General features: G+C 42.5%; 1 protein-coding gene across 50 annotated transcripts in view; it reads right to left on the bottom strand.

Moving 5' to 3' along the window:
- The window catches only part of neb (nebulin), a 376446-nt gene extending 361055 nt beyond the window's left edge, over positions 1–15391 (bottom strand). For 49 of the 50 annotated variants that reach the window (XM_072470732.1, XM_072470804.1, XM_072470803.1 and 46 more), the window contains exons 1-5: positions 15296–15391; positions 14470–14598; positions 14166–14265; positions 2556–2594; positions 2394–2423 (exon numbers count right to left, since the gene is read on the bottom strand). In XM_072470732.1, coding sequence (XP_072326833.1) covers positions 2394–2423; positions 2556–2594; positions 14166–14237 — 141 coding nt within the window. In that variant the 5' untranslated portion in view covers positions 14238–14265; positions 14470–14598; positions 15296–15391. The remainder of the gene's footprint in view (positions 1–2393; positions 2424–2555; positions 2595–14165; positions 14266–14469; positions 14599–15295) is intronic. The other variant, XM_072470742.1, reaches the window with a different exon arrangement.
- Positions 15392–16878: the final 1487 nt, after the last annotated feature.

Genomic DNA, 16878 nt, shown 5'->3' with positions numbered 1-16878 from the left:
ATTTGGAGCAAACATTTCCACTTTCTGGGGATTTTATCTGTGGGTGGGCGTGTTCACAATGTCCACACATCATGACGTTGCTTTCAGCATGAACAAATTGTTTGCGTGCATGCGCAGAACAGTCTTCATCTAAATCGCGTAGTTTGTTGAAGTGCGCATGCGTAGAACAGCTATGTGCATGTGTAATATGGTTGCCATCTGAAATGCACTTATTTCTCAACTGTGCCACAGATCCAACGCAGTCGGCCCCGAGGTGCATTTTCACGCTCTTTTCTTCAATCAGTAAATCGGAATACTGATTCCTTGATGTTTCATTCGCTCGACACATTTCAATTGCATCTTCCAATTTTAAATCTTTTTGCTTTAATAAACGTTCTGTTAGCTTTTCACCTTTGATGCCAAAAACAATTTGATCCCTAATCATTGAGTCTGAAAGGATTGAGAAGTTGCCGGTTTGTGACTTTAATCTTAAATCAGTAATGAAGAAATCTACAGATTCTCCATCTTTCTGCACTCTCGTTTTCAAGACAAATCTCTCATAAATTTCATTAATCTGAGCTTTACAGGGGAGGTCGAATTTTTCAATCACTACATTAAATTTCTTTTTATTATCTTCACAGGAGAATTGCAAGGAGTTATATAGCTCAATTGTCTGTGGTCCAGCCATTATTAAAAATAACACAAGTTTTCTGTTATCATCAGCTGAATCTAAATCTGAGGCAGCGAGGTACAGTTGAAATTGCTGCTTGAAAATTTTCCAATTAACATAATTTTTACCAGAAGTCCAGAACTGTTTCAGAGTCTGCAGTTTCTCCATGAAGTTCGACTTGTCTGGGTGAGTTGATGTAACAGGTCTGGAAGCAGTCTTGCCATCGAAGTCTGAGCACATGTTGTTTTTTAGATTCTATCTAATTTTAACTCAATGACTTCAGTAATTACCTGGTACCATGTTATGTTCCTTGTATAGTTCTCCAAGATAGCTAAAAGTCATAGTCTTTCCAAAGAACATCAAGCTATGTATTTAAAACAAAGTTAGTATATTTTACACTATTTTAAATGGTTCACACACTCTACTAAGTAATAGCTAACAAAACAACAGTATTAAATCTATGCTACAGTAATCTATACTGTCTTTCTAATACATCTAACACTCTATTTCAACCTCTCATTATTTTCTGCATAAGCATCTCCCAGAATGTTTAGAGACACAGCCTTTTATAAGACTACTGAATGATGTCATCTAGTGTTGATACATGAACGTCATGTATCGTAGTCAAGAAGGCATACGGCATGCTTGCCTTCATTGGCCGGGGCATTGAGTATAAGAATTGGCAAGTCATGTTGCAGCTGTATAGAACCTTAGTTAGGCCACACTTGGAGTATACTGTTCAATTCTAGTCGCCACACTACCAGAAGGATGTGGAGGCTTTAGAGAGGGTGCAGAAGAGATTTACCAGAATGTTGCTGGTATGGAGGGCATTAGCTATGAGGAGCGATTGAATAAACTCGGTTTGTTCTCACTGGAACGAAGGAGGTTGAGGGGAGACCTGATAGAGGTATACAAAATTATGAGGGGCATAGACAGAGTGGATAGTCAGAGGCTTTTCCCCAGGGTAGAGGGGTCAATTACTAGGGGGCATAGGTTTAAGGTGAGAGGGGCAAGGTTTAGAGTAGATGTACGAGGCAAGTTTTTTACGCAGAGGGTAGTGGGTGCCTGGAACTCACTACCGGAGGAGGTAGTGGAAGTAGGGACGATAGGGACATTTAAGGGGCATCTTGACAAATATATGAATAGGATGAGAATAGAAGGATACGGACCCAGGAAGTGTAGAAGATTGTAGTTTAGTCGGGCAGCATGGTCGGCACGGGCTTGGAGGGCCGAAGGGCCTGTTCCTGTGCTGTACATTTCTTTGTTCTTTGTTCTTGTTTTGTCATCTTGTTAACCCTTTACTCTCCTTAAATTATACATATCAGTACACACGTTTACTGTTAGCTTGTAAATCCTTCCAAGAAGAGTCAATGGTGAGCGGGAGGGAGCTTTTTGGTCAGCCATGTGATGGAAATAAATTGGAGCATCTATCACTATGATCCACAGCCCGTGGCTACAAGATGCATGGAAACGTGTATGTTACCACAGCAACTCAGGTTCCTTGGGAGCTGGTTGGCTCACATTCGGTGTGGATCCGATTGGCACCAACACCACGGGGGTTCAATCCCAGTTCCTGTTGAGGTGGATTTGGGGACTGACTCCTGGCCCTACCCAATGGTAGAGATTGTGGTGCTGTGGCCCCTTTGAGCGCAGAACCCAAGAAGAAAAGGATGTCACACTTAAGATAGTGCATATTATTAATTTGACCTTGATTATACAAAGCGCTGGTCATTATTGTGCTCACCTCATGAGTAACTGTTCGTGGTCCTGAAACCTTGGGTACAGAAAATGTGATTGATTAGCTGTATAAAAGATGTCATATTCACTGCAGCAAAACAATGTTGAAATCACATCTGAAAATAAAGCACCTCCTAATATTCACAAATATTTTAACTTTATTACTTACTGTTGTCACTTCTCGAATGATTGTTTGTGGTTCTGAACCCTTGAAAGAAAGAAACATGTTAATTGGACAGCGGGATTATCGTTCTCATATTTACTGCAACAAAGTTTATGTGTAGTACTTTTGCTGGTATGCAGAACTGGTCTACCAAAAGTGACCATGCAGTATCAAGCCTGTTACAAAACATTCAATAAACCCTTACTTTTTACTGCTCCGGTTTGGTGAGTTCCAGGCAGAGAGCAGGAAACATTGCTACATGTTATTACTTTTCTTGAAAGCCAAAAAGAACTTCCTATCATTAAAACGAGACGAGAAAGACTAATTGGATGAAATTGCAGTTTCTTTGTTCTGCTCTTTGTCATATTATTAAGATTAGGTTTTGATCACTATTCTTGTCATTGTAGGCAGTTTAAATGAATATTTTTTCCATATGGAATATGGCTACCATTTCCCAAATTAATTCTGGCAGAATTGTCAGCAGAATTGTTTTGTTTTTTTAATTCTTAATTCAATACCTACAGACAAAGAAAAGACAACTACATTTTTGGGGATGAAATATCCCATTAATTATTTGATAGTTTTACAACGTTTGTTAGGGCAGAAGAAAGTTGCTTGCAATCAGATTCTATGTAATAGGAATAACTGTGACAATTTAAGACTTGTTAAAGACTGCATTATACGTGTCAGATGTGTGAGAGTGAACTTGACACCAAAGTAAACATTAACGCACATTTGTGAAATCTAGAAATAAAATCTTCACATAAAAATAATTTGCAACCTAACCTGGAAGCTTCGACTTTAAGCAAGATATTCCATCAAACCCTCACCATGCTGCTTACTGCAAAGCCATGATTGCTGCTTATCAAATATATTCCAATGCTTGCAAACATTATCGACCCCAAACAGGCAGAGCATCCAAGAAGTTTCGAAAGAAAATTAAAGGAACCATGAATCATGCCTTCACTATACTGACACTTACCCAGTATAACCAGCACAGCTGTGTGGCACCAAAGAGGGATGTATGAAAGCCTGATTAAGGTGCGTGATAGTGGTAAATGTCAGAACGGACTTACATCTGTACGTTTGCATCAAGATCTCTAGAGTTCTCAGATTTAACTCTTTTCTATTGTGACATTTTATCATTCTGTGCTTTCAACCTTACCCGCTTCCATTTGTTGTATTGGTTTTCAGAGGCTGAGTGAAAGCTGGTCGAGTAAATTCTATAGATCTTGATCCAAAATAGTTTAAATGCCAATTCTTCTTTCATCTGAGATTGGGTCCTGGTGTGGATTACTCACGGGAGAGTTGTGTTGAGGATAATAATCGGTAAGTGGCTTGGAAGCACATTTGAACATGAAGTATCGCATAATTGTGCAAACAAACTGTTCTTTTAGTGGCTAATTCATTCATCTTAGAAACGCCAAAAGTTGAGTCGTGGTTTCAATTGGGTGACTTTGAAGATCAGCAAAGCGCGCAGCACCCATCTTGCAGAGGGGCCAGGATTTCAGTTTGTTCCTCAAAAGTATCAGTAGCAAGCTGTATAATTATGCTGCCTGGTGTTTCTCAGGAAAGGACGACAATAAAGTCATTAGCAGCGAATTCTCATGCAAATTGGCAAATTTGGCTCCTTCAGCCCAGTGACCCGCGTCAGCCACAATTTTAATGTCAGGAGAACACATAAACAACTGCTCCATGCACACCTGTAGCACAAGATGTGCAGGCAATTACCTCTTTTACCTCTGTAACCTTTGTAATCTCTTTTCCCTCTATCACCTTCTCAACTTCGTATGTGTGGTACTATAGTGGAGCAAACCCCACAGGGAATCAAAAACAAAACGTTATCACCTTGCCCCACTACTTTCCAGCTCTGTGCGAGTCCATTAAAGGCCCTTCAAGATTTATTTAGTGTAATTGATCTTCTCTGTATTGCCTAAGGAACCTTGAACTGTATTATATCGATTTACATTTCAGAACATAGGAACGAGAGTAGGCCATTCTATCCCTCAGGCCTGTTCCATCATTCAACCGCTTTATGTCTGATCCGTAACTAAATCCCAGTTATACATCTGTGTTCCACATCCATTAATATCCCTGTCGAACAAAAATACTCCGGACATAGCCTCAAAACCGTAAAACACAGCCCTTAGTCTCAGAAACGGAGAACACCGCCTAAGTTCTTTCTTTTACTGCTTAGAACAGAGTGGCTGACTAAGCCTATAAGAAGCAGCCATATAATGTGGGGGTGTAGTCTACAGGATTCCTTGGCTAAAAGACATTAGTGAAGAAAGTTATGTTTTACAATCCAGCAGCTTTACTGGATATTTTATTCACCTCTTGTTGCTGGAGGATGTATTAAATTAGGCTTATAACTTGCTATGGTGTGTTTTAAATTGGTAACCTCTCAGTTACCAGTGCAGAACATGGCACTACACTCCCACATCCTGGAAGCACAGAGGGAAGAAGGTGGTGTCAGAGATATTTTCTTGTGTGACAGTTCAGGACACATGCAACTGATGGGTGTTCATCACTGTTATCTTCATTTATATGTCAATTATTTTATGCATGTATTTTTTAAATAGATGAAATGGGAGTGGAAATAATGAAAGGGCTTTTCATAATCTTCCAGTCTTCCCTGGATATTGGGGAGGAGTCAGAGGATTTGGAGACTGGCAAATGTGATGTAAATAACCTGCGCAGAACACATGGGGCTGGGTTGATTGTTCCCCCCGTATGAGCTCACCGGTTAACTGACTTATACCATATTACATATAAGGTGGGCCAGATAGGAACTGACCGACAGAGAGAGAGGACCCGGTGAGGTTCAACTGGGCCCCTTTGTAAATAGCACGCATTATAAATAAACATCTTCTTTATGATACTCGTCTGACTCCCTTCACCTTTATTAAATGTGACACCTTTGTTCAAAAGGTCCAGGATGGCGCCAGAGCATGGTGGCTCTTTGCGAGCTCTCTCCCCCTGTCCCTTTTCTTTTATCTCCTATCAGCGTTCTGACCTACTAAAACTATTTCCTCTCCTTATATAATTACTAACTATGTTCTTCTATGTTTTCTTTCAGATCTGAGGATCCTGCGAACACTATTCATGACGCCCTATGCAGGTCTTGCTCATGTATTTGCTTTGTTTGGCCCCTTGTTCCGCACTGTAACCAATCACTGTTTTGCCGATGTACCATTTGTCAATGTTCCCTATTGATTATTCTTGTGTCTACTATGTACGTACTGTGTACGCTCCTTGGCCGCAGAAAAATACTTTTCACTGTACTTTGGTACATGTGACAGTAAATCAAATCAAATCTAAAAGGGCGGCATGGTAGCACAGTGGTTAGCACTGATGCTTCACAGCTCCAGGGTCCCAAGTTCCATTCCCGGCTTGAGTCTGTGCGCGGAGTTTGCACATTCTCCCCGTGTCTGCTTGGGTTTCCTCCGGGTGCTCCGATTTCCCTCCCACAGCCCAAAGATGTGCAGGTTAGGTGGATTGACCATGCTAAATTGCCCTTTGTGTCCAAAAAGGTTGGGTGGGGTTACAGGGTTATGGGGATAGGGTGAAGGAGTGGGCTTGGGTGGGCTGCTCTTTCCTAGGGCCGGTGCAGACTCGATGGGCTGAATGGTCTCCTTCTGCACTGTAAATTCTATGATTCTATGAAAATATAAGGACATGCCTAGTAATTGTAGGCCAGTTAGTTTAACCTCAGTGGTAGGTAAGATTTTAGAAACAGGAATCGGGGAAGAATCAGTCAGTTGGAAAAGTTTGACCTAATTAGGGAGGCAGGGCGGATTGTAAAAGGAAGATCGTGCTTTACTAATCTAATGAAATGTTTTGGTGAAGTGAGAAGGTGGCAATAGAATCCAATGAAGCTGTCTATGAATTTTAAGAAAACAGGGGCTGGTTTAGCTCACTGGGCTAAATCGCTGGCTTTTAAAGCAGACCAAGGCAGGCCAGCAGCACGGTTCAATTCCCGTACTAGCCTCCCCAAACAGGCGCCGGAATGTGGCGACTAGGGGCTTTTCACAGTAACTTCATTGAAGCCTACTCGTGACAATAAGCAATTTTCATTTCATTTCATTTAACTAAGTACTGCATAAGAGGCTAGTTAACAAGATTGAGACTTACAGAATAGGAGGATCAATGTTAGTTTGGATAAATAATTTATCTTAAGGATAGAAAAGAGTAAGTCATGTTAAATGGTTGCTTTTCAGAGTGTAGGATGGTAGGCAGTGGCGTTCCCCAGTGGTCAATGCCGGGACTACTGTTTTTCTTTGATTATGACTTTTTGATAATGGAATATCAAGTGAAATTTGATGATTATGCCAAATTTGGAGGTGTGGCAAGCATTGAAGATGATGCCAATCAACTGCTACGGGATATAGATAGACCAGCAGAATGAATAGACAAATGGTAGATGCAATTCAATACAAAGTGTGATGTGGTGCATTTTGGTGGAAGGGATAGGACGAGGGAATATAGACTTAAGGGCACAGTTCTAAAGCGTGTACAGTGACAGAGGAACATGAGGATTCATGTGAGTAGATCTTTGATCCTTGAAGGCGGCAGGAGATATTCAGAGAGTAATTAGCAGAGCACATGGGGTATTGGGCTTGTTAAAAGGAGATATTAAGGGAAATAAAAGCAGGGAAGTTATACTGAACCTTTGCAAATCTCTGGTTAGGTCACAACGAGAGTGTGACATCGGACGGGGGCTGTTTAGCACAGGGCTAAATCGCTGGCTTTGAAAGAAGACCAAGGCAGGCCAGCACCACGGTTCGATTCCCGTAACAGCCTCCCCGAACAGGCGCCGGAATGTGGCGACTAGGGGCTTTTCACAGTAACTTCATTTGAAGCCTACTTGTGACAATAAGCGATTTTCATTTCATCCAGTCCTTGTACCACACTTTAGGAAGGATGTGAGGATCTTTGAGAGGGGGGCGAAGGTGATTTACCAGAATGGTTCCATAGGTGAGGGATTTTAGCTAAAAGCTTAGGTTGGAAAAGCTGCAGTCATTCCACTTCGAGCAATACAGATTTGATAGAGGTTTACAAGATTATGATAGACTTAGAAAAGGTAAATAAAGAAAAGCTGTTCCCATTAGCTGATTGTACAAGGTCTAAAAGACACAGACGAAAGGTTTCGGGCAAGAGATACCGTGGCGCAGATGTGAAGAAGTCATCCTTCCACAGTGATTTTGAATTCACTACAAGGGTGGTTGAAGTGGAGACAATCAATAATTTCAAAAGGAAATTGGATGGGCATTTGAAGGAAATAAGGGGATCAGCGGTTATGGGGAGAAGGCAGGAGAATGGGGATGAGAAAATATCAGCCGTGATTGAATGGCGGAGCAGACTCAATGGGCCCAGTGGCCTAATTCTGCTCCTATGTCTTATGGTCTTATAAACTAGCAGGGGAATGGGACAGAATGGATTGCTCTACAGAATATTGGCTGAATAACCTCCTTCTGCACTGTAAATTCTATGAATTCTATGCGTGATGATAACTAATTTATTGCCGAAAAGCAACCACCAGAGTATTCTTTTAACAAAAACAATGCTCTCTACCCAACGTTAAAAGGCAAAAGAATAAGAGTAGAGGACAATATTGTGGGACTGACTATATTCAAAGTTCATTGGTAAAGATTTTCTCTCTGTGCCAGGTTGAGCAAAATCTCAAGTATGTTTTTGAAGAACGTGGGGCGAAATTCTCCCCAAACGGCGCGATGTCCGCCGACTGGCACCCAAAACGGCGCCAATCAGACGGGCATCGCGCCGCCCCAAAGGTGCGGAATGCTCCGCATCTTTGGGGGCCGAGCCCCAACATTGAGGGGCTAGGCCGGCGCCGGAGGGATTTCCGCCCCGCCAGCTGGCGGAAACGGCGTTTGTTGCCCCGCCAGCTGGCGCGGAAATGACATTCGGGGCGGCGCATGCGCGGGAGCGTCAGCGGACGCTGACAGTTTCCCGTGCATGCACAGTGGGGAGAGTCTCTTCCGCCTCCGCCATGGTGGAGACCGTTGCGGAGGCGGAAAGGAAAGAGTGCCCCCACGGCACAGGCCCGCCCGCGGATCGGTGGGCCCCAATCATGGGCCAGGCCACTGTGGGGGCACCCCCGGGGTCAGATCGCCCCGCGCCCCCCCCCAGGACCCCGGAGCCCACCCACGCCGCCTTGTCCCGCCGGTAAATAGGTACTTTAATTTACGCCGGCGGGACAGGCAATTTCTCGGCGGGACTTCGGCCCATCCGGGCCGGAGAATCGAGCGGGGGGGCCCGCCAACCGGCGCGGCCCGATTCCCGCCCCCGCCGAATATCCGGTACCGGAGACTTCGGCAACCGGCGGGGGCGGGATTCACGGCTGCCAACGGCCATTCTCCGACCTGCTGGGGGGTCGGAGAATGACGCCCGTGATTACGAATTCTTTTTTTTTTTTAATTTAGAGCATCCAATTCATTTTTTTCCAATTAAGGGGCAATTTAGCGTGGCCAATCCACCTACCCTACACATCTTTTGGGTTGTGGGGGCGAAACCCACGCAAACACGGGGAGAATGTTCAAACTCCACAAAGACAGTAGCCCAGAGCCGGGATCGAACCTGGGACCTCGGCGCCATGAGGCAACTATGCTAACCATTTGCGCCATCGTGCTGCCCTGTGATTACGAATTTGCTAAACCTAATCCATGTACCTGAGAGCCTTACCTCACCAAGTGGAGCCATTTGGCCCATAGTGCTTTCGCTGACACTTTGAAAAAACTGACTCTTGCTCCGTAGCCCTGCAATTTCCTCAAGGTATCACTGAATCTGCTTCCATCATCCTTTCAGGCCATACGTCCCAGATCACAGCACTCCCTGTATAAAACAAAATTCTGCTGATCTCCCCTCTGGTCCTTTTTGCCAATTATCTTAAACCTGTCTTCTCTGGTTACCAACCTTCACAATTGGGGAAACAGTTTATCATTATTTACCCTATCAAAACCCCTCATGACCCTCTATTTAATCTCCCTTTAATCGTCTCCACTCTCTGTGGGGATCGATCTTTGGTCTCTTCACATTTCTGAAGTCCCTCAACCCTGGGAACTGCAGGAAGTAATCATCCCCTCATAAGGCGAACGATGATAAGTAAGCAGGGCAGATGGTCTGAGGATGTCCCGAAGCATTTCATAGCCATCAATGTTTTGTAGAGGAGTGGGGGAGGGGGGGGGGGCAGGTTGGGAATCCATTTTGCTCTGCCAGAAGTGAGTTATATATCAACAAAATGTGGAATGAAACAACAGTGCCTAAGTGGGGAGGGGAATGACTACTGAACCCATTAGTAATTGAGGTATGCTTCACAGCCATCTCTACTTGCTTTACAGCCAATGAAGTACTTTTGAAGAGTTATCACTGTTGCAATGTAGGAAACAGGGCAGCCAATTTGCACACATCCAGCTCCCACAAATAACAATATGACAATGACCAGGTTATCTGTTGTTATGTTTTGTGATGTTGATTGAGGGATAAATATTGACCAGGATGCCAGGGATAACCCCCCCTGCTCTTCTTCAAAACAATGCCAAATGATCATTCGCGTCCACCTGTGAGGACCAATGGGGGCTTGATTTAACGTCTCACCTGAAAGACAGCGCCTCCATAGGCGCAGCCCATACTCAGTACTGCACGGGATGTTAGCCTTGATTTTTGTGCTCGAACCATGGAGCGGAACGTGAACTTGGAAATTTGGGACTTGAAGAAGCGGTTAAGAAAAAGGTTACGGGAGTTATGGAAACCTTAGAATTAGAAGTGGAAAGAGATGTCCCCAGCACAGGCAAATAATCAATAGGAGAAGATTCTAAGCAAATAATGCCTGTAGCATAATGCTGAGCAGCTTTGATTCATTATTTTGGGTTTGCATGAAATAAAGGCATTTTTCGGAAAATAAAATGGAGTTTTATTCAAGTCAGTTCAAGTGGGTGAGATTTTTACCTGCCGGAAGCGCCATTTTTTTCGTCATGATGAATAACATTTGGTTTATTCTAAATCCTGCATAAAACATCTTTGTGTGAATTACTTTGTCATGATGTCAGTAGCGAAACTGAGATACATGCATAGACTGTTCCGATGACCTTTTGCAAACCCCACAGTGTGTGTTACCTGATGCACATCACACATTATGAACCTGTTGTAATCCTGTGTCCAAGTCTATTTTAGTCTATTTAGCTCATTGCAACCAGCCGAGGGTTGGCTCATATTTCCTAGTCTTCTGACACTCGGCTAGAATCTCCCACTCATTTTCAGGCCTGAAGTAGTACAACTGACTACAATTTCCAATTCAATTACTTGACAAGGCTACATGGACTCACTCCAGAGCTGGATCTTGGCCATCATGAAGAAAACAATGGCAACATGGAACAAATTTGTCATGGATGAAAGACCATTCTTCATGGTGATGGTATGAAAACAATCTTGGACTTGTGACAATGTTTATCGCTTCACACAACACTACACAATTTTCTCTGAAAGTAACGTGGGATGTTCCAACAAAAGCCAAAGATGATTACGGGTTATTGTCTGAACGATGGAGAGTGGAGGTGAGAAAACAGATTACAGGAGGTTAGCAACCTGGGTGTGGAAGGCTACCAGATGAGCAGGTTACAAAATGCACACATCATGATAAGAGACACAGCTTATGTTTTGTGATGCTTAAACAGCGCATGCACAATGAAATGAATTGAGATTGTTCTGCACAATAATACAGTCAACAGAAAAATTAACTCATATCATATTAACATACTTCCACTTCATGCTTAACATATTCTATCACAAATTTATTTTTGGTCTTGGGGAAACTTAATAGCACCTTGTTTACTATTTTAAAAGGTTTAACCCAGTTAGTTCCGATTTTGAACAAATACATTGTCATCACTATTTTATGCTAAATGTGGCATTATTTTTTACAACGCACCTTCAATAGTACAAACAGTGTTACAATGACAGACGTCTGAATGATGTTGTTGAAAACTTCATTATTACTAATGTAAACCCCAGGAAGAGCAGAACTACTTTACCCATCTCTAGCCATTTTCAAAACTGAAATTGGAATGTGCTCACATTTTAGGACTATACAATTAGCAACTCTTGGGGGTAGAAAATTTGACGAAACAGATACATTTTCTACCAAATACCAAGATGTTCCATGTGGTGGGCAAAGTTGCCCACACAAGTAACATTGAGCTCCATTTGGTAAAATCAATTTGCAGGATTTAGCGCCCATTGTTAATTGCTGTAACTAGACGGGACTGTGTCTTGATACAACTGAGGGCTATATCTCTTCAGAGATAAGAATCAAGCATGATAAGAACATAAGAAATGGTGGTAGGAGTACACCATGCAATTCAGTAAGTTGGACTTCTACATTAACTCCACTATCTTGCCCTATTCCATATGCTTTGTCCTCAAAGATCCATCAGTCTTAGTCATGAATATACCGAGCATCCCAAGTGCTCCAGGGTGGAGTATTCCAAATATTTACAACTTTCCAAATGAAGATCCTTCCAGTCATCTCAGTCCTATGTGGGTGACCAATTAACCTAAGGCTACAATCACCCGTTCTGGACCCTCCAGTCAGAGGGAACAGCCTCTACTCAGCCAGCCCGCTTAGAACTTTAATGCATTTCGGTGATCATTTTCCAGTAGTTACAAAGACTTGAACAAACTCATTACAGCGGAATTGGTTGTTAATTATAGTATAGGATTGGAGGGCCCGGGTTTAATTCCCAGTCTGAGCTATGTTTCCTCATTTCACCCGAGGTAGTATTCGAGATGTTTGTAATTGCCTTTAGTGTTCCTGAAGGAGGGAGAGGGAAAAATAGTCAGAGTCACAGCTGTTTTCCAGCACCAATCTCTGCTTTCAGGAGGGGTGTTTAATTATTTTGACCCAATTTTATCCTGCCCTCTTCTAAAGCTGAGGTAACTGGGACACAGGCACCTTTCCCAACTGTCCATTCGAACACAGATAGTGTCAGCAGGCAACTTGCTGCTAGATGGCATCACTATAGAGCCTGATCTGACTACATGTATATAATTTCCAGTAGGTGTCACTATCTGGTGATCAAGAGTGAGGAGTGAGTTGTTCTATCTTCCTAAACCCAGGGGTGCTGACGTAGTCAATTCTACAGACCAACCACTGGCCAACATGAACCGAATTACTACAAGCATTTGCTTTATATCGTGACTAAGCATGTATATTCCATCATTGGGGTTATTCATCATGAATGATTCCACTTTCTAAAGCAAGTAATCCCGAGAATTCCAAGAGAACAAGGATTGGTAGCCCCTATAATTATCACATTATAATTACGAGGAAATCCCCTGCAGTCATAAGAGTAGATAGATTGGACGTATCTAATGTGTATTCATTGGTTGAGTTAAAGATTAGTTCTTGGTATCAATTAGTGATCTACAAGGTAGAGCAAAACACAATCCCAAATATGACAGTAAATTATGATTTTTAAAATGATTAGAGGGTTGACCAACCCCCTAAGTTTCAGTCATCACAGAAAATTATGAAAAATTATGAAAAATGCATTAGGAAAATGCCAAAAACAAATACAAATCAGAAATGTAAATTAAAATTAATATGCAATTAATGTGATGAACTGTTCCTATGGATGATAACTATTCAACAAAGATATATTTTTTATTAATGTGAAATTATCAAAATCCATAAGTGTATTTTATATTAATGGTCTATTCTTGGTGATTTCAAATAATGGCTGTAATTGAAACCACTGCAATAGAGGAATATTCCAGGAGGAAAATATAAAGATATCCAAGGCCAGTTAGTTGTATTGGATTTTATTACAGATCTGCCATAGCAGATCCTTCCCTACAGATCTGCCATAGCAGATCCTTCCCTACCAACCACTTGAGACTGATCGCTCAGCCTGTTTGAACTTGGATGCTGCGTTCCTTCTGCATGCTCAGCATGCCTTTTATTAGCACTGACTGCTAAAATATCGCAATACTTTGGAACTGCAGCGGGGAAATAGCAGTGAGCTATATCGCAAAGGATAAGGGAAGATTAACCTTGAGTTTTATTTCCCAGTGGGACGTCTTGAGGCAAATGTGCCTCTTTTTTTACGTTTTGAGACCGAAAGATCACTCGTTTTTTTTTGCTTCATCTCATTAAGTCCTTTTCAATATAAAACATGTAAACTTCAATTTAAGAGGTGCAGAAAAATAAACGTTTGCTTCAAGAAGGAAATTTGTTGTCATTGTGCGAAAATAGCAGCATTATTTGCTAATTGTTAGACACATTTTTCTACTGCTCGGGGAAAAGGCTGTGCTTATTTTTAAGAGCCCGCCCTCTTTAATTTTAGCAAGAGACAACTTTAACACATTGTTTGACCTATGAAATAAAAGTTTGGCATTTTAATTACTGCCATTGTTGAAATCAAAAAAACTTTATCTTGAAGATTTAACCAATGTTGATCTGTTGTAATTATTGGTGGAATATATCATTAGAAAATTGTTTTTAAGTGTTCAATATATGGAGAAAAAACTGGAGTAAGAAAGCAAATTTGTTGATTTTGTTCCAGCGAAATCAAATTTCCACAACTGTTTTACACTTCTTACCGTTACAGTCTCCTCCACTTCATACTCTTCATATTCCTCATATTCCTCATATTCCCCCTCGTCGTCTTCCATTTTTACTGTGTGTCACGGATCGAGCGTCCTAAAATAAGGCAGCGGGTCAGAATCGAAACCAATGCGACCAAATAGAAATATAAAATGCACAGGTAATAGGGGTGAGAAAAAAAACAGATCTGCAAAAATAAGTTTATTTGAATGGGCTCTGTAATGGGGTCAGGAACGAAATGAGCCTTGAGGTGTCCCTATATACATATCTCGATAGGCATATAATATATGGCAGACATACCGTGTGCAAAAATACTTGCTGGATGTCAGCAATAAGGTAAAATCGACGACCTCACAGGAATGAGACTGGGCACTGTCCAACTGCCACAGGAATGTACTCGCTCCAGTTTCTGCTCTCTTTAATTTACAGCTGTAAAATAAAAAGGGAAGGGGGGGAAAGCTGGTTTAAGTGGTGGTGTCAAATAATAAAATTAAATGAAGGCCTGGGTATTTCCTTGCCCAGTTTGAATTCAAGGAATGATTTGCTTGATCTGTCAATTTTAAGTCTCAATGGGTGACACAATAAGCGGGGGGGGGGGGGGGGGGGGGGGGGGGGGGGGCGGAGGGGGGAGGGGAAGCAGGAAAGCGTCTAGATCAAGTAGCCAGGGTTTTCAACAGCTGTTCCTATGCCTCGAGAAATTTGTCACACATGTTAATACCACTGTGCAATTGGCTGGTTTAGTTTAGCTAGCTGGGTTGCAATTCCTTCTGAGGCAAGCAAAGCCCAAGGCAGCATGGATAAATTTAGGAACACAGGCTGCGATCCTTTTCTGAATGTTCGAATATTGAAAGAAAATAGCCAGTAGCCTGGACGTGATTCTGTAATTAACACAAAACCAGAGCGGCTATTACCATGCATATACCATCCAAGAAATGTCCTAAAACGACAGAACTACCAGCGTCATGGTTCAGGAGGTTAACCGTACTCTAAAGAACGGTTGAAGACCCAATCGGTTCTATCCTGACCAGAAATATTCTAAAGTAACAAAAGCACACATTAAATATGGCGCCACTTTGCAAGAACATGCTTACAATCAGCATTTCAGACAGAAATAACGAAATCTTACCTGTGATAGTTAAAAGTAACCTTCTCCCGCAGCTCGAGCCTCCCCAACGCTCCCCTCCCAAGAAACGCTGGGTGAGAGCTACAAGCTGCATCAGCGTCTAAACTATCATGTGAACCGGCAGACCAATCCGAGAGTTACTTTACTCGGGTTTCAGATGCTAAATATACCGAGTGATCCCTTTAATAGCCACCTGTTCAGCCTGCCCAAGGAGATACACCAGCGATGCTGGCCAAAGGCTTGGGTGAGCTCAGACAATGCAAATTCAGCGGCTGAAGCTTCCAGACCAGAATACTATCTGAGCCGTTTGCTTTTAGAGTTAGCAGTGGGGGCGATTTCCTCTGCTAAAGTTTGTGACTGTAACTGCTTACTTCCGTTGGTTGTGTTGACATTTGTCACAAGGTGGTAGGATTGGAAATTCAAAAGATCAAACTCAGCAACTTGGCACCATTTATTTTTTTCATTATTAGCGTATGTCATGTTTAATTTTGAAGTTGTGCTCATATTATCATCCAATGGATGTTGCCCATGGATGGAGAGGACTTCATGAATATAAAATAAATGCACAAAATGCTGTAAATCCCCACCAGGTTTCTTAAAATTAATTGACGGGATGTGGGCATCGCTGACTAGGTCAGCATTCATTGCCCATCCCTAGTTGCCCTTGAGACGGTGGTGGGGAGCTGCCTTCTTGAACTGCTGCAGTCCATGTAGATGCACTCACTGTGCTGTTCGGGAGGGAGTTCCAGGATTTTGAGCCAGTGACAGTGAAAGGACGCCGATATATTTCCAAGTCAGGATGGTGTGTGCCTTGGAGGGTGTTGCTCTGTTTCTCTGGTTATGAATATGGCGGTCAATATGATCGCCCTCCTTAATCCTAATTATGTTTGCTTTAGAGTCGCCAGGTATCTCTCGATACCGCCACAAGGTTCAAACCCGAATACTGATCAAAGAGCCAATACACCAGTTAGTTAGTTCAAAGTCAATACTATTTATTTACTCACACAGTAAGATCTACGCATGCACAAAGTACTACAAACTAAACTATCTCTAACGCTAACATAGAACATAGAACATAGAACATAGAAAAATACATCACAGAACAGGCCCTTCGGCCCACGATGTTGTGCCGAACCTTTGTCCTAGATTAATCATAGATTATCATAGAATTTACAGCGCAGAAGGAGGCCACTCGGCCCATCGAGTCCGCACCGGCTCTTGGAAAAAGCACCCTACCCAAGGTCAACACCTCCACCCTATCCCCACAACCCAGCAACCCCACCCAACACTAAGGGCAATATTAGACACTAAGGGCAATTTATCATGGACAATCCACCTAACCTGCACATCTTTGGGCTGTGGGAGGAAACCGGAGCACCCGTAGGAAACCCACGCACACACGGGGAGGATGTGCAGACTCCGCACAGACAGTGACCCAAGCCGGAATCGAACCTGGGACCCTGGAGCTGTGAAGCAATTGTGCTATCCACAATGCTACCGTACTGCCCTTAAGAACAAATTAATCTACACTATATCATTCTACCGTAATCCATGTACCTATCCAATAGCCGCTTGAAGGTCCCTAA

The sequence above is a fragment of the Scyliorhinus torazame genome, chromosome 2 (assembly GCF_047496885.1).
Source record: "Scyliorhinus torazame isolate Kashiwa2021f chromosome 2, sScyTor2.1, whole genome shotgun sequence".
Lineage (NCBI taxonomy): Eukaryota > Metazoa > Chordata > Chondrichthyes > Carcharhiniformes > Scyliorhinidae > Scyliorhinus > Scyliorhinus torazame.
The sequence above is the reverse complement of the archived record's forward strand: the minus strand, read 5'-3'. Positions and strand labels throughout refer to the sequence as shown.